General features: G+C 38.7%; 1 protein-coding gene across 1 annotated transcript in view; it reads right to left on the reverse strand.

The window, feature by feature from the left end:
* Nucleotides 1-21628, reverse strand: part of LOC130259361 (stAR-related lipid transfer protein 13-like) — a 283596-nt gene that overhangs the window by 236027 nt on the left and 25941 nt on the right. Inside the window, 2 exon segments of the mRNA XM_056503592.1 lie at nt 1067-1488; nt 1491-1978. Coding sequence (XP_056359567.1) covers nt 1067-1488; nt 1491-1821 — 753 coding nt within the window. The 5' untranslated portion in view covers nt 1822-1978.

The raw sequence follows: 21628 nt of genomic DNA on the forward strand, positions 1-21628 counted from the left end.
GAAGCAACTCTGTGTTATAAGCACTAGAAGTAAAAGGAGAACTGCAGGCAGAGTAAAATCAAACACTGGGTTAAAGACCACAGGATTACAGTCTGGTTTTCAAGACATAGAGCAGATTTACATAGAAAATAACTTTAAAAGCTGAAGGAAGAAGAAAGAGAGGAAGGAAAGGTATGCCTGGCCTCCAGGTTAAGATCAATTTGTGCTGCAAGGTCAGGAGCATTGGAATTCTAAGGGTTTGTATTTGCCACTATTTGGAGTCACTTCATGTTTTTGTACTAGAACTGAGCTTCTCCAATAATGAATGTGTTTATCTCTAGTCATTTGGTTTGTCACCAGCTGCGAGCAGGGGGAAACCATGCTTATTATCCAAACTAGTGACAATTCAACTGGGAGGCTTCTGCTCCTCCAGTTCCAATAAACAGTTAATTTACTCAAAATTTCTTTTCTAGAAAGGTTATATATAGTTGGATGATTTTTATTACACGGGGTTTTTAATTTTGTCCTGAAACTTCTGTTTTCATTTTGGCCACTGGTCTATAGAACATCATGATATAGAACAGCACAGATACAAAAAAAACCAGAAATACCAACCAACCAACCAACCAACCAACCAACCAACCAACCAACCAACCAACCAACCAATTATTACATACCACTCCTGAATTTGTTCTCTACATTGTTTTAATGAAATAATAGTACAGAAAACAGTTATTAAGTGGGAAAAGTGCTGTGGGTTAGGCAGCTCAGGCTTTTACCACACTAAAAGCCTGTTTTTCAGCATGAAGAAATATATTCTGCTCTAAGACTAAACGTGAGCTCTATCCTTTTGAAACAGTCTTTAGCCAGTGTTCCTATTTAAATAAAAAAGAAACCAGAAAATGAATGTTTGAAGTTAAGTTAGTAGTGAAAAAACTAGTATACTTTTACTGTAGGTTTAGGTTCTTAATTTTGCAATTCACAATAATTATTACCCTATAACAATTTTCACTACTCCTTTTCCTCCTGTGACCAACCCTAAGTGACACCACTTATTTAAAACATTCAAAAGAGCAGCTTGTATTACCTCCAGCTCCATGTGTTTTTCTTCCTTGTCATGGTCCTTCAGTGCCTTTTTGGAATGATTATTGCAGTCTTCTAAATGACATATGTGCTGATATTTAGTAAGTTCATGTTTAGCTTGCTTTCTTTGAGAAACACTCTTTCTTTGAAGACCTTTGAAAAATGCCTCATACAGTGGCAGTTCTGTAAATGTATCATCATCACCTCTGTTATCTGCTTCTTCCTCTTCAGAAGAAAAATCATTTGCTTCTCCTGCCTCACAAATATGGAGCTTAGTGTCAGCTTCATGTGATAAAAATTCAAAATCAGAAAATGTGATAGCACATGGTTTGTGTTTTATGACTCTGATCTCATAATTTGCTTCAGGTTTCTTGTCAGAAGTTTTTCCTGTGAGGACTGGCCATTCTGTGTGCATGGGAAGGTGTAAGGATCTTCCTTTGATGTGTGCCTTGCAGAACAGGATAATTCTTCACAAAGGTGCTTTGTCTGGGGCTGGTTGGTGGCACTGGCACGCCCTGAAGCCATGCCAAATTGTAAGGATGTCTCATTGTGGTCCAATAAGGATGACACAGACAGCAAGCTCAGCTCAGGTTCCAGTAATGCATTCTGAAATTCATATGGACTTGTCTGATTTTCTCTCTTTCTTTGGTATTCCTCATACTTGGCTTCCTTTGGAGTTCCCAGGCACTCAGCAGATGTAAGATAAGGTGACCCCTGTTCTTCTTCATAGATGTTAGTTTCCATTCCAACTGGTTTCATCCATCAGAGATCAAAATTACTTCATTCTTGCTTTACTTAAGAAATATAAATCTGCAAGTGTAGCCAGGAAATGTATTCTTAGTTTTCCAAAACCATGATCACACAATCATTATTAATGCTTGTATTCTCATACAAAACATCTGAATCTTTTCCATTCCTGAAAAAAAAAAATAATAATGACAACATGCTTGCAATGGAGTGCATCAGCAAAAGTAACCCTGAAACATGAAATATCCATATGAAATTTACTTCACTTTACTATTTTACTTGTGCCTCTTCAAAAATATTTAATGTATACAGATTAAATAAACTTAAAACATGAGAATTTTAACTTGTTTTGCTTTGATACTGGGAAAGAAATGGCAAATGCAGAAATATTTTTTAATTAATGACTCTAAGTTGATTATTGACACAACAGTTCCAAATAATTTAAAGCAATGTTAGACGTATTCTTGCTGTCTAAACATACCTCTGTTCAATGTATTTTCATTGTCTGTTAAATCACTGACAGCTTTTACCCTGCTTTGATAAAGCCACTAAAATGTCATGGGGAAGACTAAGGAACAAAACTTGGGGAAATGTCATAGGGAAAACAGACAGAAAAAAAGATGTTAGTACAGGTACAATTTTCCCTGTCTCAAATTCAGTGAATTGCCAGTGCAGTGCAGTACCTGCCCATTTCCAACAGATTTGAAAAGGAAAAGGAGGAGGCTAAAAATAACAGGGAATTCAGTACTACATTGGAGTTGGCCTTGTCTGCTTTAAGTTTTAACATCCGTGCTCACATCTGAGCAGTGCACCTCCAATGCACTGGGAGAAGGGAGCAGCTGAAGGACTGATCTTGCATCACTGAGTAGCTTCCATTCACTCATACATATCATTTACTTCTTGTAACAGATTGAATATTGATAGTATTTATTTTATTGATTGTTTCAGTACTGCATCTGTGAGAGAGAAAAGCAGAACAGAAGCTTTTCAAAATAAAAAGAGACGCTTAAGCCTTTGCTGTATGTGGCAAACCTGTCAGTGATGAGGAAGATGTGTCAGAAGGCAGCACTGTGACTGTCAAAGTGGGAAGCAAGCAAAGTAAGATGCTGGCATGTGATGTGCCCGTCACTGCATGTGCCATAAACTGAGCAATGCACACCAGCTAGGTGTATTTTAGTGGTGGCTAGTGTATATTTTACTGTTACAGGCATACCTTTGGTAATAGAAAGAATAGGGTTACACATCCAGGAAATTTGGATTTATTGTATTACCTTTGTCATTTGAACTGCATCTGTAATAGAGCATCTGTGAGCAAGCAGGTGCACACTGTATATGTAGACCTCCTCTCAGCTATTGATAGCTGTTTAAACATCAGACATTATTGTAAACTGTCTAACCTCCTGCTAGAGTCAGTGAAGAGAGAAAAATGCTTCCAGAAGGTAAATGCTCTCAATTATCCTGTTTACCTATTTTGACATGGGAGAAGTTTCCCTCCTGGCTTGACTGCCTAATAGAAAACTATAGAGGATGTCTAGACAAAAAGTTTACACCAGTCCTCAGCCTTTAGAGGGATGAATAATGCCAAGAAGAATTTCAGCCCATATTTGTGGTACATAATAATAACAGATTACATTATCTATGCATGAATGAGAAACCTACTTCTGAAGGCCTCATTTTCTCAGGTGCTCCAGGTTAGTCACCTGCATAGAACTGACTTCAATTCCAGAAGTGAGAGAACTAATTGAGCACAGTGTCTTCAAAAAAGAAAACACATTTAGATGGGATGATTGGAATAACTAACCTTTCGCACAGTATATTGCACATTGTGGGCACAGTGAAAAAGCCTCTTGCCATTTCAGGTGATTACTATCTGTGCTTCACTGTGAGCCATCACCTTTGCTTCTGAGTCCCTGACACCCAGCCCTCTGGAAGGAGCCACGCTCCCACCACACAGAGCCAGCTATAAGCCAGAAAGTTCTGCCTGCTCCAGCAGACTGCCCTGGGCAGCCAGAGAGCTTTGGCCAGGCTGCCCACATCAGGTGGGAGGTGGGTTGTGTTCACCAGCCATTGCTGCTGCTGCCTGCCCTGTTCTCCCTCTGATGGTAGCTCCAGAAGTAGCAGTGCTCAGATCTCCACGTACTCCTGGAGATTCTCTTTCCCAGTCTTCACCCCTTCCTATTGTCACTCTTTCTTCCCACCCTTGGCCCCATTTCCTGGACTCTTTAATTTTGGTAATGCTGCCAAGCAGGATCTGCTGGGTTGGCATCTGAGGAAATATACCTGTGTTGATAGTAACATCTTTGCTGTAATAAGCCAACTATTTAGCAAGAAATGCTCCAGAAGCAGTTACAGGAATTCACAGGATGGCTTGGGTTGGAGGCACCACAGGGAGTCATCTGGTCCAACCTCCCTGCACAAGCAAGGCCATCCTGGGGCACATGGCACAGGATTGTGTCCAGACACTTGTTGAATATCTCCAGTAAGGGAGTGATTCACAACCTCCCTGGTCAATCTGTTCTAGTCACAGAGACTAGGAGAATAGAGAATAATAAAAAAGCTTTCACACAATAAAGAAATTCTTCCTCATATTTAGGTGGAACTTCCTATGTGTCAGTTTCTGCCTTGTATACATCAATTCTGCAGTAGGCATGCAGAGGATAAGTGAATTATGTATTTCTTTATTTCTAATACTTTAAGATGATGCTTTAGATTCCCAAACAAGAATTATCATCCTAAATATTGTATTTTTCACTATCTATATATTTATCTAAATAACTCTATGTTACTAGAATTTAAAATCAATACCCAACTTCTTTTAAAACTTTGCTAAGTAATTTCTGCCAAATAAGTTTTGTTTTTTACAGGATACGATGTAAAGCTGTAATTTTTACAGTTTAATTGCAAAAATCATGAAAGAGTTTTTCTGTTTACTGGATTTGCTTATTCTATTGTACTCTTTATTTTGCCTGGGATGAGACTGGAACAAATCAAGTATGCAAAAGCAGTCTGGCTTTGTGCAAGTATGGCAAAAAAATCTCTGAGGAGGAAGTGGTAAGAAGAGAGAATGTCAGCTTAACCTTGTTCATCCTGTGTAACATATCTTTTTACTCAATCTAGCAGCGACTATAAAAAACTCCACACTTTTATGTATAATATTAAATTCCATGTTTATAAAGAGTTACACATAGACATTTCTAGCTCATAAAAATGGAGCATTCTTGGCAAAGCAGAGAACTTAGAAATCCTGCCCATAGCAAAATTTGAACTGAGAGTGCTCTGAACATTCAGAGCTAAATCTGCACATGTCACAAAAGGCCTCTAAGACAGTCCTGCAAAAGAATGTAATTCTCACCACAGTGATGAATGTATACACATATGAGTTCTGAAAACCAGTAATTTTCTGGAAAAGGTCTTCAAGGCTTTTTAAACAGGGAGATTACTTTTGTATGCATTAGTAATTCTAAATAGATACTGTAGCATTAGCTCTACTGGTAGAAAGTAGTGTAGGTAAGATGTGGAATAATGAAAGTATATGTAGGTCTTTCAACTAAAAAGGGAAGGCAGGGCTACCAGAGGTCACTGTCACACCTGAACTGACACCAAGAAGCATTAGGAAGTGCAAAAACATTAAAAAGAAACACAAGATTATTTTTCTAAATGTGAAATTCATATCTGAGTGTAGCAAGTTCAGCTGTTCACACATGTGAGTTTAAAACTTACAAATAGAATGTTATTCATTAATGAAAACTCCTTACAAATCAGCAGTAAATTAATACAGATTTGTGATGTAGCTAGTGACATGCCATGGAAGGGAAGTTCTCATAAGGTCTGGCACACACAAGTGTGTATGTGAAGCCTCACAGATCAACCTCTGTGTATCATGCTCTACTGGCTTGATTCCCCTTTGCCTGAAATAAAATTATTAGGGTTTATTTCATAGCATTACTCTAACATCAAGTCACCTAAAACAGCTTTTCAAACATGGCTTAAATTAATGCATTTCAATACCCATTATGTATTTTGGTGTTACAGAGCATGTGAATAAAACTTTTTCTGTTTAAATTCAATTTAAACCTGAACTGACATAGTAAACCAGCAAATCAAGTCGTGATCTTAGCTGGAACAGTACATCACTCATCTAAAATAAAAGTTCCTACCTCTCAGGCCCTAGTGCATTTTTTTCCCTTTCACAATGACTTTGCTTAGTATTTTCTATTGGCTTATACAATATTTCCCTGAAAAATTAAGCAAACAAGGCAAGAGAATGCAAGACACATAGACTAAGAGAAAATTATCAGATTAGGATTTTTTTCCTGATGATAATTTTACCTGTTTTGCAAGGTAACCCCATGTTTTTCAATTCAGTTAATTTCCATAAGTATAACAACAGGAACTGTGTGAGTAGACAAAAGATCCTCCAAGCATTGGGGCAGAACAGAAAAAGAAGTGAGCAGATCCTTAACAAAAGACATTTCAGCTTGCTTGCTGCACAAGAACTCTGTCAACAGAAGTATGTGTGAGAATCCCTGGGGCGAAAACAGCCTTCTGCAAGCATTGGCCAAATTATTCACAGAAAAAAGACAGAAAAAAAAAAAAAAAAAAAAAAAAAGGAGAGGGGAAGGGAGGGAAAAAAATAGAAAGAAAGAGTAAGAGCATGCTTCATAGGAACACCAGGCATTTCTAAAAATACAGCATGACCTCATTCTTTACTTTATGCCAGACCTTAACATCGTGCTTTGCTTTATCACCTGGAGCACCTGGAGTCAGGTTCCCACTGCTCGAGTTTGGATGCTGTCAGATTTTGAAAAGGTAGGCAGTGAAAAGCCTTTTGATGTAGTATAAAGCCAGTGTAAAGGAGTACCAGAATTAGCTTCCATGTCACTTGCAAATTCTAATTATTTTTTGCCTATATTTCATCTAGACCTACATTTGCTGCCAAAGCTTTACAAGCCATTCCTTTTTTATATATTTATAGAATCATAGCTTGCAGACAGACCTTCTGCATACACTGCAAAATGTAGCTGTAGTGCAAGTTGCTGGGCACATGAGCCTCTGAGTTTGATTATAAATCAGTTATTTGCAAATTTAGCCTGGAAAGGAGAAGGATGTATTGTCACTGGAAATACAGTGTGAGGTCTTTGAGCTATATTTTGGAAGTGTTTTTCTATATTGCTTTTGAACAGGGCAAACAGCAAAAATTGAAATGCTGCAATACCCTTCTATTCATGTAATGGATGTATTCATGTACTCAGGCTTGTAGCTGGAGATTACGTTTTTCACCTTGAGATATCTTTGAGGCACAGATACTTGGCACAGGTGCTGCCACATCTACATCCACCCTGCCTCATTTCAGTGAGTGAAGGAGGTGGCTCTGAGATGCTGGTTTCTCTTACACCTCATGCTCCTGATTGCCTTCACTGAAGTTAAGCAGTATTTTACTCAGCAAAAAAATTGGCACAGTTATGAATGAGTCAGTCAGCAAATGAAGCCACATCTTGAGGCAACCATTTTTCAGGAATTACTTTATATGACAGTTTAGTGAGGGTTGTCTCAATTCAGAAGTGTTCATCATCCCAGGACAGCTGCAGTACCAGGTCTATCTGCTGCCAGCTTTGCCATCACTCCCTCTACCTCCTCTTTGTCAGAAGCTCATTCTCATTGCCAAGAAAAGTAAAATATCTTCTCAAAGGCAATAAACTAAAATGATAAAGAGACACTTTGTTAATTTAATAGTGCTTACATTTAAGTTTGTCTTAGGTGCAACTGTTGGTGGCAGATGTGCTGTTTTCCAAGCACCCTCTTAACAAACACAGCAATGCCAGCAATTTATTTACAGCTAGACCTACTTCAGTATATGGGAGGAAAGACTGCTACGAGAGGAATTGTTGTCACATTTTGTGCTATTAGCTGAGCTTGAGGCTGAGTTTAATCCAGCAGAGGCACTAACATCCTGCCAGTATGCTGACTCAATTGTATTTCTGCCTAAACCAGCATTTCCAAAGGCACTGTCACTGTCACCTTACACCACATGGTAATTGCACATAAGGTGAGAAAATACCCTCTGCAATACAACTGTTTCCCTTTCTAAGAGCTTAGGTCCATGGGCAATGTTTAGTCCTAGTTAGTTTACATAAAGTACAGTATCTTCCAAGAATAAGATCTGTCTTTCCTTCTGCCAATAGGCACCTTTTACCACTGCATTCAATGTGTTACTTTTGTATTCCCTGTTCTGCCTCACGTACCTTGCCTTACACGTATGAATTGTACCATCAGTGTCCTGATGAGATATTGGCCAGAGGTTGTTGGACTACATGCTTTTAGAAGGCATTTTTGAGTGAGTTTAGATTACACTGTGAATTGCTTGAGAAATTAAATTTGATGTAAAAATATTGCCCTAGAATACTTTGGCTTCATTTTCATATGGGCAGTGAAACCCATGTACAACAGGAAGAGTAGCCAGCCATACATGGACACTATTCATAAACATAAACTCCAAAATGAACCAATACCTGATAAATATTTTTTAAAATAACACTGGTTAAACCACATAGTAAAAAAAAAGTCTGTGTCCCTTCAGCTGGTGAGCTTCACATTGGTAAGATCCCAGGTTTTTACCTAAGCTGCCAGTCCACACCAAAGCCAGGAAACATCCTTTCTGCAAGCAAAGGCACATAAGTATGAGCTGCTTCTCCTTTCTGTTCCTTCAGCTTGTAAAGTGAATTCCATTATGTGTGTTCATGGGATGCTCAATGTACCATTTGGAAATTAATCTTCATTTTGCATAAATGGAAAGAAGCTGGAAGGACCAATTATTTTTCATATTGGAGAATATTTATGATAACATATAATTACATAACACAGTTCTATTCATATCTGAAAAAGAAATGACATAAGAACAACCACTTCTCACTCTGCAAGTTAGGTAAATAACAAGCATCTTGGTTTTAGATTTTATTCCTGTTTAGCTCTTCTCTAATGAAAATTGTTTATCAACAAAAAATTATCTTTCACAGACTGCATCTTCCAAAATTGTACATAGCCCTCTGAGAAATCTCTGCTGAACCTGTGGCACGATTAGCAGCCAAAAGCAGTTATTGTGGCATTTCAAAGGATGAGAAACTGGTATGGTCTGGTTTTGTGTGGTTCATAACTCCTTAAAATGAAAGAAATTAAGTTATTGGAATTTATTTCCCTCTCTCAAAAAGAAAAACGTATCATTGTCTTGGGTGCGTTCATGGGAAAGCATCAGTTCATATTAATTTCAGTTTTAACCATTATTATCCACTTATATCCAATCTGGATATAAGGAATTGGAGGCTTGCATCTGCTATGACCACACAGCCAGTAGAAGAGTTGTAAGCTGGAATCAAAATTTCTCTATCACTAAAGCATTGTCTTAAAAACTTTGCATCTTCCATCGGTAAAAAATGTTTTATATGCTAATCATCATGACTGAATTTACACAAAGAACATAAGAGACTGAAGCTTCATCAGGCATCCTGACTGAAGATCAGCACTTGTTTTAATAGGATGAACTCTTCTTGCTAATATTGTTTATTGAAGAGAGTTACATTTCACTGGAAATATGTGCCTATGTTCCCTTGAAATGGGTTCTCTTAAACAGGGATAAACAAATAATCTTAAGTAGCCCTGTACAGCCCTCCAAGCTTCTCATTTTCCCATAGTCTGTTACATTCCCCCAACAGCTCCAACACCTGTCAGTAACTCTTCAGTGCAGTGCTTCTGCTTCAAGGTTCTTTTACACCAACAAGTTCAGTTTCAAGTCCTGGTCCTGATCTTTGAAGTAACCTGGATGCCTTGACTCTTGCTTCAGCACTCTGTCCTTGCCACCTGTGGCCGTGGCCAACACAGGGGTGAAAGCCTGGTGCAGGGGAAGAGATGCCCCAGCAGCCACCAGGAGCTACTGCACTCATTCCAGGAGAAACCACAAAAAATTACATCTCTCCTGCTGCTTTCTGAGTGAAGTACAGACAGAAAAATAACTCACAGGACACTGGTGTTTGGGATAAGAACTGCCTCAGTTGGTCTGAAACCAGCCAGTCTGGAGAGTGGGAAGCAGCCAGACCCCAGTATCTTCTGAACCCTGCCCAAGTACATTAATTCCACTTACAAGACCTGATTGCTTCTGTTACTTAAGCCAGCTGGCTGAATACCTGAAGGAAAAATAGGTAAATTCAAGTGCCTAAACATAGGCTTCTAATGTCCTTTGAGACATCCTAAACTAACCCACTTCAGCTGGCAGCTCAGAGGTGCGAATCTCCTCCAGCTCCTCTGACATACCCACTGTGTGGATGTTGTAGGACAGCAGGGCATCTCAGGGGCACTGCTTGGCACCTGCAGGAAGGCACTTGTGTAGGCAGATGAATTGTACATTCAGATTCCTTAGCAGTCTATTCAAAGAATTTAACTTCAGCCACCTAATTTTGATGGCTAATTTAGGTTTCTTAGCTAAGACCCTTAATCTCTCCTTTCCCTATACTAAAAGCCTGCATTCCTAATGTATGCACCTCAATTCAGCTGGCACAAGTGCTGTATTGCTTCCAAAAAAAAAAAAAAAAAAAAGTGTTAGTCTTCTGGTTAAGCAAAGAAGCTGCTGTAGGAAGCCAGATTGATAAAAATTGCAGCAGCTCCCTGCTGCTTAAGGATCTGTTTCTGTGCTCCAGTACATTATTAGGGAAACTTGCAAGGCTAGATCAGAACATACTCAGAAAACAAACAAGAACAAGCACTTTAGTGCCAGGTTTGCAGCACTTCAGCTCCCCAGGTTTGCACTCCTAATAGTCTTACAAAGTTTCTGTAGTGTTTTGGCAACATGCTACATTTCTCAGTTGAAATATGCTGCTTAATGCAAGACTGGTAAACAGCTTGAATAGGCAGGGCTTTGATTTATGAACTGCATCAATATGGTAATGAGCACGTTGGCTGGGCAATTAGTATTAAATTGTATAAGCTCACACCAGCTCTTGTTATTATGAGTACAAAGGTTTGTCAGAGTACCTCTGAGTTCAGTATTTTAGAATCCTCTGGTGTCTTTATGCCTATTAGACCAGAACTGAAGCAAATTAAAGCCTCTGCTACACCTTCTGAATCTAATACAACTAAACTATGTGTATGAAAATACCAGCAGCAAATAGATTAAATAAATGCATCCATTTAAAATGTTACTTTGCATGTTGGGTTTTTTTTTTCCCAGTCCAAGATGAGCTTTGATCTCCAGCAATGTCTTTATCACCCTCTCTAATCAGTGTCTGTAATGAATGCTGAAGAAATGGTGACTCTGCAATAAATGTCAATTACTACAAAGGCTGTGCTGCAGGGCAGCCCCTCCTCTCAAGAGCTGCTGGGTCCATGAGATATAAACAGGCAGCAAGGGAGGACTGGATCAGCTGCAATGGAGATCAGTCATTTCAGAGGGAGCAAAAGTTATTTTAGAGGAACCTGCTGTGATCTCTATGTGTATGTGCAGAGGCCAAAAGGAATCTCACTCCAACAGTTTAGGTCAAGCAACACTTTTTGGTACAAGAGCTCTTCCCTCCAAACCAGCATATTTTTGATGAATAACCCATGCATTTTTGTTTAATCAAAAAACCCAAACAAAATAAAACAAAAAGAACATTTATGTTGGGAGGTATTTACTCCTTTTGATTAATTTTCAAAGCTTTCAGAAGAAGCGTTCAAGCATAAAGTGCTCAGATGAGTACTTCAATATTTTCAGCCTTTCTATCTCTCCCCCGTGTGATTATTAAAATTATATTGTTAAGTATTCAGTTATTTTGACAGAATCTTATAGTTCTTTCAAATTTTCCTGTTTGGGGGGGGTAAGCTTTGTTTTGTATTTTTTTCCCAGATAAACCAGGTAAAGGCAAAACATCCAGCAATACTTAATGACAGCTGCTTTAGAGATGCTCAAAGTTTTATTTAGGCACAAAAGGAAGTGTTTCTTAAGCCAAGGTGCATATTTGAGGCCTGAATAGCTGTTTTGAACAATTTCTCTGTTTGCCTTTCTTCTTTTAGGGTGTTTCTTGTCCTGTCATATGAGATCTTCCAATAATTAGTTGCAGTCATCTGTTTTCCAGTCTCAGTTCTTTAACTCCAAATTTCTACTTAGTCTGATTTCTTGTTTTGCTTTCTAGATTAAATATACTTATGGTATCAGATGTTCCTTTCCCATAGATGGGGTCATTTTTAATCAAATAAAAGCTCTTCTTTTTGGATAAACTCAAACATTTCAAGTGGTTTGACAAATGTAGTCTAAAAATATCTAAATTAGTTCTCAGGCTGCTGGCCACAAACAGTGAAGCAGTGGAGCTGAGGCACACTGCTGTGATACACCTTTACTTTTTGGGGTATCCAAAGAGTAGCTCAGGTCTTTACATGATAACTGCAAAAACAGAATGCCAAGCTCAGAGGTCATTTTTGAAGCTGTTCCCTGGAGCCTTCTTAAGTTTGGTTTCTTATGCTATTTTGTGAGACTTCCTCAGATTTTCTCCACCTGTGACAACTTTCCTCTATTTAGACCGAAACTGCCTGGGGTGTTTCCACATGACTTTGTGGAACAAAGTGGCAAATAAGCATCCCACCATGAAAAATTATGAAATCCACTAGCAAATGCTCCTAGAAATTTTAAAGGGTCTGCTACATCTGAAGTGTAGTTCACAAATAAAGAAGAGCTGGATTTTTTTAAAAAGTGAGTTGGAATAATAATCACTGAAACACTTTATATGCAGTGTAGCTATAAAAAACAAAAATGCAGGATAATTATTTCTTAACTTTTTCTAGTTTTCCTTTCCTAAGTCATTTCTTTCCAACCTTTAAAAATAAAAGCAAATGATAAGTAGAAATCTTAACCAAAGGGGATGTCAATTGCCTGGCAGGATGAGGCTCACACAAATATGAAATGAATTTAATCTGATTTCCATGGAAACATGGTATTGATGCAAATTTTGTTACTGAGTCCCTTAAACAAGCAGAATGGTTATGTCCAGGTTCCACACAGCATACAAGTATTAAATCAAATGGTCAGCACCTTTCCCTGGCCAGGCAAGGGCCTCTGCAACTTTATTCAAATAAATGAATCTCTGACAGAGATGGTGTGTTTCACCTTAATTTTTTCAAGTACAAAGTTTTGTGTTAAGAGAACTCTTCTTTCCTTCAGAATGATGAAAAACCATTAATTCAGATATCAGAGAGTAGAAAAATGAGTAATTTTTCCCCTTTGTGACAAGAAAAAAAGACTAGTTGCTTTGACTGAGTTTTAGAAGTGCCCCAAATTCAGTTTCAATCTTCTCTCATTAAAAATGTGAGTGTGCTCATCTGTGCATATTACATGTACTTTTACAGAGAGCCTCTTATAACTGAGGTTGCCTGTGCCATCTTAGTGGGAGTTAAAGATCAGTTTTTCATGAAGTTCAGACACTGTAAATTATACCAGTCTAAAGTGTTATTGTATATTTGCAATGCAAGATAGAAAGTCTTATTTTAACACTGAGGAATAACCACCAGGTTGATATATTGGTAAATATTATCACATTGTTAATATTTAGTTTAAAAGTATAAAAGGAAGTAAATATTTGATGGTTTTATTACCTCTCTGCTCAAATAAATGGTAGAACAAATGCTCTAAGTTTAAGCACTCAGTGTCTACCGACTCTAATGCTACAAACAGCTTAAGGCTAAAGTTTTTGATGTTTTTATCACTAAATATATAAGGAGGCTTGATCTTCAAAAAGCTACAGGCTTTTCCTTTTGTAAAATGTGAGCCACTTCTCAAGTGTGTCTCTCCAAAGGGAAAACGTGTCTGGCAGCAAACACTCTGATTTCAAAACTTCAAGCTCTCTCTGGCTGTTTTTTAATACATGTCTTGTCCCCACTGTTCTTAAAAGAAGCTTAAAAATGGTAAAATACTATAACTAATGCCAAAGTGCTGACAGGGCAAAGCAGCTGTGTGAAACAGGGACTTCCCTGCACACCCATCCAGGCATAAATTGCAAACCACCCACAGCAGGCAGAGTGGCCACGACAAGGAACCAGCAATGTCACCACCCCTGGCCACCCACACCAGGGCACCCACTGCTGACAGATTCCACCTCTCTCCCTCTTTAAACTGCAGCAAATGAACAGTTTTTATTCTTTTTGCTGGTGGGGGAACATGGAATCGATTTTTGTTCATCTTTCATCACCAGAAGTTATGTGAGCACATGGCAGTGCCTGCAGCCACAAAGGCACCATGTATTATTAAGCACAGAGCTGCACTGCCTTAGTTAAGCCATACTTTGCAAGATGATGCCTAAAAGCAGTGAAAAGCAGAGTACTTTTAGTCTTTCCAGGGGAAAAACAGAGCCATGTGTAGAAACAACACAAGGACCCACAGTAAGGGGAGAATTAGCTGTGCCACTTCCCAAAAAATATGTCCTCAAAGCTTCAATAAGCCCTGGAAGAACCATGCTCTGAGTTCAATAAATAGGCTGTATGATAACAAATAAATGGGCAAATGAAGATTTGTAATAGTTTAAAATTTCTGTTGCTCCAGCAGACAAAAATTAACTACCTTGAGCAGAGTCAGTTTGTATATAAATATAGAGAAAATTTTAACACCACTCTAAAATTGCTTATAATTCACAGCTTAACATACTTTTTAACCTTTTCCCATTGCATTTTAGGATATTTATATTCTTAAAGCATGACATCTCATATGCTAAAGGAATATTCACACATGCAAATAGTCAGGCAAGGACTCTGCTTATGAGACAACCTGGGATGTACTCCCCATGTGTTTGCTATAATGCACTACTGTCATCCCTTTAAATCATTGGGAAGGCTGTCGTGATTTTATATTCCTAGGAGTTTCCATTGTGAAAATGGAAATTCCAGTGAGAGATTGACAAGTATCAGGCTGAGAGCTGCTTGACAGACCTTCACCTCCCTCCCACTGAAAATGTATATTACCATATGGATTTTAATGACTTGTCCCTACCATTCTGTAGCCTGGGATTTCCTGCTGCACCCTGCACATGAGACAGGCAGCCAAGGACATGGCAATACAGGAAAGGCAATGGTGAAAAGGCATGTTAATCTTTGACTGCATGCTGTGGTAAGGAGTTAACATCACTTCTGTGTGAGTTATTTACACCTAATTGTGTAATACTGCAAAAGGTTCAGTTTCCCTTTAATTTGGATGCAGTACCTACCTGGCAACATCAAATTTTTAGTAAATTCTTGTCATAGATGACCTTCAGCTAAGTAAAGAAATGTTAGCTTGCATAAACAATTCCAAAGATTTTTGAAAGTACACTAAATAAACACCATACCTGTGAGGGTACAGGCAAGTAGAAGTCTTTTATGAACTTCTACCTGCAATGCTGTTGAGTTTACTTTTCTCAGAGCAAGAAGCAGAGTGCCATAGGGTTTACCTGCTATGTGTTTCCTGCTACAAAGCCCCCTTACCACACCCATTTCCATTTACAATATAGATACATGGGAAAGCAGCAGTGTCCGCCATGCATTCTTCAGGCTGAAGACATTGTCAGTACTGTGTGTGTCCAAAATAACTCTTTCAGTTATGAACCTCAACCTATGCAAGCAAGATAAAATGCTGGGACTACTAACTCCCAGGGTTTGTTTTGGGGGAGTTTTTATGTGATGGTGTCAGTCAAATAGTGTATATGAAAGCAATTCTTCAGAGACAGTTTAAATGCTACTGCAGAAATGCTTACCAGACTGTGAAAGTTCTATTTTAAGGAGTATTAAAAAGCTGACAAAGAAGGTTCCCTCAAGCATGTGTACTCTGTTCATACATGGCCATGACAATTAGTGTAAATGCTCTTTATCAAACACCATTTCATCTCAAATTAACATTTATGTGGTGAAATTTCTGTTCACTCTGATAGGTACTGACCATTAAAGAAATAAAATTATACTAATTTCAAGATTTTTGAATTCTCCCTTTCCACTTGTTTCAAGAAAATTTGATAGCTTTATTTTGCACAACATTTTCCATATGGGGTGTGCCTCACTAATGCATATTTGAGAAGCTTATGACAAACAGGAGTACACAACTGAAGATAAGTAGTCACATGTTTGTGTGCTTGTGGTTATGAATTCAGCAATGCTGAGTGCCTCTCACAGCTGGTATGAGACTCAGGAATTTCAAAACACTAGGTGCTTCTACGTTTTGCCAAAAACAGTGGCTAAATTGAATGCCTTCAATTTTTTTTCCCTCTCCCAAAAAATATGTGACAAACCCACTGCCATAGAAGTGCAGAGGAGCTCAGAAGTGTCCCTGGCCTGCAGAACTGGCTGGCACAGCAAGGTAAGCTGACCTAGTGATGCAGAGAAACCCCTTCAGGTTTCCTTTGTCATACTTATGTCAAACACCTTGGTCTGCTTATGTCAAACACCAGGGAGCTCCTGATGCTTCCCTTCTCCTGGTGGATGCTCTGCAGTGAATATTTCCAAGCAGGGACAGGACTCTCCGTGTAGCATTGGTTGGGCAGGCAGGAGGGAGCTGCCCATGGTCCATGACCCACCACCACAGCTCCAGGAACAGCTCTCAGGGCAGCCCAGAGCCAGGCAGGAGGCAGCTCAGGCACAGCTGCCTTCAGCAGGCCAAGCTGCTTCACCCTGGAGGTTCCTGGATCATGGATTTGTAAACTTGCTGAACTTGAACAGCATCTCTTATTAGGCATCTCTGTCTTGACCTGCAAAGTGAGCAAAAAGTCTAAAGGAAGGGACCCAAGGACAGAATTGTCTATTACAGAGAAGGGGGGTTTGGAGATGGCTCACATGGATTGAGACGAAGGTTTGCTTCCACAGAAAGTTGGAAAGGCCTTAGATTTAGGGTACAGCTTGATATTTTTGAGCTATATGTTACTTTATATTATGGTCAGAGAATGGGTGAGCTCATGCTCTACAGTTACACGTGGAGCCACAGCTCAGCCCATCTTAGAAAGAGAATGACCCTCAGTGTCAGCGATGAGCTGCAAAAAATAGACAAGTGGGAGCAAGGAGCAGGGCCTGGGACTCTCCCTGTCCAGGGAGATGCTTCTGACAACAAGCCAAAGACCCCACTGCTTCTTGCTCACAAGGCTTAGCCCAGTAAATCTCATCTCCCTTTCAGAGCAGTGTTTATTGCTGGCAGGAAGAGAGTGCCATGCCAGAGGATGTTGAAGCCTGGTGCACTTTCCTGAAAAGTATGAGCAGGGTTTTAGACAGTGGGTCTAGAAAGCAAGTGTTCCAGCTCCTGGGCAATGAGAAGCCCCTTCTGCTGCTGCCATTAGAGCATCATTTCTTCTGAGATGATGAATGCCATTGAGCAGAAGATCTGCTCCCAGGAAAGAAGGTCCTGCTTTACTCACAGCCTGGGCTGCTTTCAGCACAGGTCATGGGGTGGGTCTTGCTTTGGGGTGGACCCAAGTGTCCCTGTCAGGCAAGGGAGCAGGTCTGCTTTCACATGTAAACCAGAATGGGAGCCAAAGAACAGCAGCACTGGTGAACCTGGGGATCAAAACCAAGGGCATGTAGAAGCTGAGTTAATTGGTGCTTAATGCACTTAAAGCAGGAATTCAGAAATTCAGATCTGATGCAAAGATGACTCAGAAGCAACACACTGGGTTTAGCTGGCATGCATAGGGAGCTTCCCTATTAAAGGTAGCTAAACATTTGTCAGTGCCAGAGGGCTTTTATAACAGGAGAGTTGCTTTAGCCTCAAAATGATGTTTTCTAACAATGCTCCCAATAAAGGAGCACCAAAGCTGACTCAGAGAACTCTGAGCTGAGACTCTGCCCAGAGGAATAATATGAATCATTCTAAACCACTCTTACAGCTCCCCCTGTCAATTTACTAAAAGCATCATATCTGTAGTTGGATCTGTGGCTTAAAAAATGTGGCCTAAGGCAGGATTTTTTTTTTTTTTTTTTTTATGTCAATACATTAAAAAATCCAGAATGTGCTTAAGAGTAGGCTGATATGAATTAAAAAAAAAAATCAGTAGAATTCTCAAAGTATTGTTCTTCCTTTCTCTGGATAACATCTTACAGAAAGACATGCTTCACACGACATGATTTTAAAGTGATGAAATCTTTGCTTCTTCACTGCCTCTTTTTGTGACTCCTCCTTTGGCTCAAAGGAGTTGTGCCAATATTTAAAAAAAAAAAAAAAAAGTTATTTATACTGTGGTAGAGCCAGGACACCACATAAAGAACCTGTTCTTTATTGTGTGAAGTGCAGTAAATTCACAGGGGTGAGTCCCTGCCCAAGGAACCCACAGCCTATAACTCTGAACATGGCACAGCACAAAGAGCTATGGGAAGAACAAACAACCAATTTTATGGCCACATCCAGGATAATTTTTAAAAAGCATTTTTAAAAACTCATAAAAAACATTACTGAGTTATGCTTTAGTACTAAAGACATGTTCCAAGGGGTTTGGCCATTCTAAATTCAGGCGGAATCAGGAAGCAAAGTATAATTTCAAAAGATAGATGAAAATATTTTCAGTGATCTTGTGGGAGTACCATTCAGCTAGTTACTGCCTTATGTTTCTTTATGCATTTTGACATAGATGAGATTTGGATTGTTTAACTCATTCAAATTCTTTCAGTCACCTAAAGTAACTATTTGTAAAGTTTTGATTAGTCAATGCTATCCCACAGTTTGCTGTTATGTATTTAATATCATTCTTTCTTCTAGGTGGATTTTTAATCTTTGTTGAAGAGTAGAAGATAGTTTATTCTCAACTAGAAATTCATTAAGCCCCATTCATTCAAATGAAAATAATTCCATCTACTCAAGGACATTTTCTATTACAGTGCCTCTTTTCCAAGATTCCAGAAAGTACTCAACAAAGTAAGTATCACAATTATGAAGGAAAGACCATGGAGTAATCAAATGGAGAAAAGGCTGTGTGCATAATTTCTGGAACATTTTGCACCTTAAAACTTCTGGAATTAAATATGACATCAAATTTAAAGACAAAAACCTGTACATTTTACACACCATCTTACTTAATGTGTTACTAGAAACAGGATTGAATTTTACCCTCAGAGCATCTTGTGAAGTAATTCTCAGTCTGTCACCATGTTTACCCTTAATACAGTTCTGGAAAACTGCTCTCCAGAGAGATGCAGCTTTTTTTGGCAAAATATGTCCTTACCAAGCTTCTTTTACTACCTTCCCATAAAAAAATTTCCTTGGTGAAATAAACTGTATAGTCAAAGAGCACTGTTTGCTATAAAAACTGAATCTAGGATTTCTTCCATTAGAAATCTCTTGATATTTTTTTTCTCCATTAGCTACTCAGCTCTCATTTACTGTAGTTATAAAAGACAGTTCTTCAGATGATACCACACCAAAGAGCAACAACAACAACAAAGGATTAAACACTGTGGTTTTCTCCAAATGACTGGCTGAATCAGAGCAAAACAGATTGCTGAGGTGTGTCCTCTGCTGAGGCTCACAGAGTCTTGGCTTGGCATGTTTATGGCTCTGCTGTCTCGTTGCATTTTGTTAAAAGTTGATTAATATACCTAGATTTTATAGATATCTCATCTTATAAAACAATCCATAACAGTACTTTGAACTCCTTTGTAAAAGGTGTCATTGCTGCATTATTCATTTAACTGACTGGTGCACACTAAAGGGAATTAATCAATTTGAGCTGCAAAATAAAATTAGATGTAGGAGGGGTTTTAGCATAGCTAATAGATTCAGCTGAGGAAAGATGGAATAAAAATTAAAGCTATTCAAAGACTTTTTATTAAAAAATTCTTTTCATGGAACTGTGACAAAAATGATTGCAAACCAAACGAAACCACACTATTAGAATAGGTCAAATACTCTAATTCCTCTTTTTAAAAAATTAATATAGGGAGGCATTTTGCCAGCATTAATAATATGCCTTTTCACAAATAATAGAAACTAATTTTAGAAGAAAATATTTTTTAATATGAATTCTTTCAGGAATTCCTGTTTTGAAGAAATTAACAAAGCTGTTCTTGTCCTGATCTGCAGCCAAATATACTTTGAAATGTTAAATTGTCTTATAAAGTATGATTTCTCCTATTCATCAGTCCAAACCCTAGAGAAAATAGTCTCTGCTCTAGAAAATAAACAAAATTGATAAAGAAGAATTAATAGCAAAATGTTAAATGTTATTTTTGTCACAGACACTGGATGAAAAAACCTGAGGCTGGTAGCTGACAATTTCAGTTTTCCTGTCTTGGAACAGAAGTGTCAAGGAAAAAGTCTTAGAGAAGACAAAACTATTGCTCCATAATCCATGATTGGAAACAAGACCTTTTAGGCACAGTCTGTGTGACCAGTTTTCAATGTTTTGATGAAAATAAACTGTGTATTAGAAGAGTCTGTTTCTCTCCAGGGATAGCAGAAGGACCTTGGGATGACAACTATTGACGGATTATCTTTGCTGCCCAATTGAATCTCAGCAGGACAGTCCAGCCCAGTTCCCCATTAGAGACCAAAACTGATCTCCTGGGAGCATTTGATTTAGCTTGTCACACCTCCATTTCTAGAGGGGACCAGTGCAGTCCTCCGAGAAGCTGTGGCAAGCAGTCAAAGTCTCAGTTCTTCAGCAGGGACCTCTGAAGGATGTAGAGGTCCTAGGCATGCCCCTTCCCCAGTTAATCTACAGATGCTGTAGTCCTGGGATTAGTCTATCAAACTTGTTAATGGGACATTTGCCATTAAAAAAAAATAAAAAATGGGGAGAGCATACACAGCAATATTGGCAGAAAGAAGTGCTGCCTTACTCATTATTTTCTCATGCTTCTGGCAGAGTGAATAAATCAACTCTGAACATTGTTTAGGAAACTTGTAACACTGGTGTAGACTGCCTTAAATAACTTGCTTATTGATGACCTATAAATCCAACTGAAATCTCACATTAACCTTTTCTCTGAGTAGCTTTTTCATTAGTGGATGATTAAGTGATTGGAAATGGCTGAAAACGAAGCCACTCAGCTTGCAAAAGGGCAGACCAATATTCCTGTTGCCTCTACAAGTTCTGGTGTTTTTCAGAGCTGAAGGCACCAGCTGCAACTGGGCTGTTTTGTGCACAAACTGATTCAAAAGCTTAAACACAAACCATTGCAAGTTAGAGGAGAGACACCTTGTTTGGTTTTTTTTAAAGGCATCTTAAGTTCATACTTCCCATGCTGCACTCAGCTCTCAGATTGGATCTCTTATTTTTCCCCTACTGCATAAATATTAATAGGGTGGAATTCCCATTTATGTCAGTACCACATTACCATTTGTAAGAAACCTTACTTTTCACCTGCCAGAAGCTCATCAGAATTGCACAGTATTAACTGTTGTTTTGTGCAGCATCAGACCATAGAGGGAGTGATAACATTTTGCCAGACATACCATACTATGTACATAAACTTCAAAGCATTTAATGAAAAAATTAACTACGTATTTCTTACTCTTAGCCTTTAAATATTGCCTGTATTTTTAAACTTCAGAAGCTCGGTTTTGAAGCCTCCCAAAATAGCACAGCAGAGTGAAACACCAGAAGATACAGAAAAAGAGCCACTTTTAACTGACAAAAACCATCAGCACGGCCACCTGGTCACACTGCAGTGGTAATAAATTGGTTCCTGCATCTACTACCAGCTTCCACTGCTGTCTGCCAGATTATTACATATGCAGAGAAGCCTTCTGCTGGGAGACATACACCTCAATTTCAGCCCATGACCTCATATTTTACCTTATTGCTAGAGATTCAGACCTAGTTCTGTGTTCTACCCTTAGGTACTTGTACACTGTAATTAAATCCTATCT

Source organism: Oenanthe melanoleuca, chromosome 1, assembly GCF_029582105.1.
Source record: "Oenanthe melanoleuca isolate GR-GAL-2019-014 chromosome 1, OMel1.0, whole genome shotgun sequence".
NCBI lineage: Eukaryota > Metazoa > Chordata > Aves > Passeriformes > Muscicapidae > Oenanthe > Oenanthe melanoleuca.